This window comes from Merops nubicus, unplaced genomic scaffold (genome assembly GCF_000691845.1).
Source record: "Merops nubicus isolate BGI_N331 unplaced genomic scaffold, ASM69184v1 scaffold21331, whole genome shotgun sequence".
In the NCBI taxonomy this organism is placed as follows: domain Eukaryota; kingdom Metazoa; phylum Chordata; class Aves; order Coraciiformes; family Meropidae; genus Merops; species Merops nubicus.
The window spans coordinates 35,296-37,392 of record NW_008587884.1 but is presented as its reverse complement, the minus strand read 5'-3'; the positions used below and the strand labels follow the sequence as shown (position 1 = coordinate 37,392).

The window sequence follows — 2,097 nt, the reverse complement described above, 5'->3', positions numbered from 1 at the left end:
AGCAGGAACTTGTTATACATATTGGCTGGATCATCTCAAATTCACCTGAACTTTTCCGTGGCATGCTGAAGATTCGGGTTGGGTCAGTAAAGTATCTATTGTTGCTCTAACTACTTGCAGGGGTACATAAATGCTTCAGCAGAGATTGCTGCTACCTTGCAAAAATGGTTTATGTACAGCGAAGCAACAAAACCCATTTACTTCAATTTTACATTTGCAGGAAACCCACTTGAAATTAGCCTGACAAAACCAGGTACACAACTAATCTCAAATTTGCCAAATAGTGTCAAGTGGAGGAACAACAAACCAGAATCAAGTTTAAAACATCATTTTCATAGTGGATTGCTCTATTTAGTTCTGTGATAAAGTGACCTACAAATAGGCTGTGCTGGAGTGTTATCATATTCCATGGTGTCTGCATTTACTTTGCTATCTGTGGAAATTAATTATTTTTTCACACTTAGGAAGAGACAGATCCATTTGAATAACCACTTCTTTGAAAAGGCCAGGTGCTACTGACTGAGATTTACAGAACTAGTGAGCGTGCTTTAAAATTAGAATTTGTGTTCCATCTTCCATGTTTTCATAGAGGAAAACATGGCAGTTCAGCACTGGAGGTCAGCAGAAACAGTCTTTTTTTCTAGCACACAAGATTCATGCTTCCACTTTACCAGCACGTTCCAGTCACTGTAAACCCAAAAACTTTTCAAGTCGCCTGCACATCTATCCTTTTGCACTTAAATACCTTTTCTGTACCCTCTACAGATGCATGTTACTCCTCTTGCCTCCCCTTCCTCAATCCCTGTAACTAATCCTTTTTGCAGGTTTTTTTTTTTTTCTTTCTTCTGAGGTTAATGCTAGAGATTCAATTTCCTTTATTTCAGTGTTATCACCCACTCCAGTGAGCAAAATTAACCTACTCGCAGGAGCACCATTCCAGTTTGATAATGATTTGATTTGGTGTGTTGTTATTGATTTGTTTTCAGGGTTTCATGTTGAAATAGATCAAGTTCCTGACAGGCCTATTACTGTAAAAACCTCCCACCAACTGACTTCTACACACATCCTATCAGTGGAGAGTTCAGTGGGAGGCCCACTCTTGACTTTGCAATGTTTTGTAGGCCACTCCAAAGAGAAAATACCAGCAAATTCCACACAGATACATTTGAGTCATTGGTGAAAAAAGAGCCACTTCCTAAGCCAGTTTTGTGTATTAATCTTAGTAACAAAGCAAGGGCACTATTCACACACTAAAATAAACCAAAGTGGTGTGTTCTGGATAATGCACTGTGTCTGTGTTGCCTAATATTCTCTTGCATTGTGCACCTTCAATGAATGGTCCTAGAAAAGCAATGTTGAATCAGACGGCCTGACCTCTCAGAATTCTGTGTAGTTACTCAGAACCCTTCAGAAAAGATTGTGACTTGCCTTACGTTAACAAAACCCAAAACCATTCCGTACTTTGTAGGCTCAGTAATGAAATGCCTGTGGAATGTGGCTACACAGATGACAAGGTAGCTCTCTCAAGAATACTCTGCATTTCTGATAAACAGATTATGGCTCTTTGATGTAGCCCAGACTTGATCAGGTGTTATATAATGGACTGACTGAAGCAAAATGAGTTAAGTTCCTTTTCCCTTTTGAGAGTAATACATACTTGAACTGAAGCAATGTTGATGGTTAAGGGACTGAGCTCAATGTTCAGTTATCTTGCTTCAGCTGTACCTATACTTTTTCATCTTTGATATTATATTAGAGGCTGTAGCACTGTTTTTATGTAATGTGCAGAATAAAATTCAGCATGTTTCCTCAATAATTTGCAACATTCTGCCTTTCTGATACCTAAGGCAGAAAGATCTTCACTTTTGTCCTATTTTTATTTAATCAAATCTTTTCAAACAGGAGTAGCAAAAGAAAGAAAAGTGTGCTAGACTGCAAAAAGGAATTTCAAAGACTAAAACTGCAAATAAGCCCTGAAGTCTTTTTAAATGTAAAATCAATTAATTTTTATGTTTTTTTTAAAACTCATCACCAAAATGCATATACTGTCAGAGTATTATTTTGAGGAGGAATTTTAACATCAAAAGGCAGGTAACA

At 37.5% G+C, this 2,097-nt stretch overlaps 1 protein-coding gene across 1 annotated transcript in view; it reads left to right on the top strand.

Moving 5' to 3' along the window:
• Positions 1-2,097, top strand: part of LOC103781385 (phosphorylase b kinase regulatory subunit beta-like) — an 18,491-nt gene that overhangs the window by 8,172 nt on the left and 8,222 nt on the right. The window contains 1 exon segment of the mRNA XM_008949099.1: positions 1-82. This exon segment is cut by the window's left edge and continues 28 nt beyond it. Within this exon segment, the coding sequence (XP_008947347.1) occupies positions 1-82 (82 nt within the window).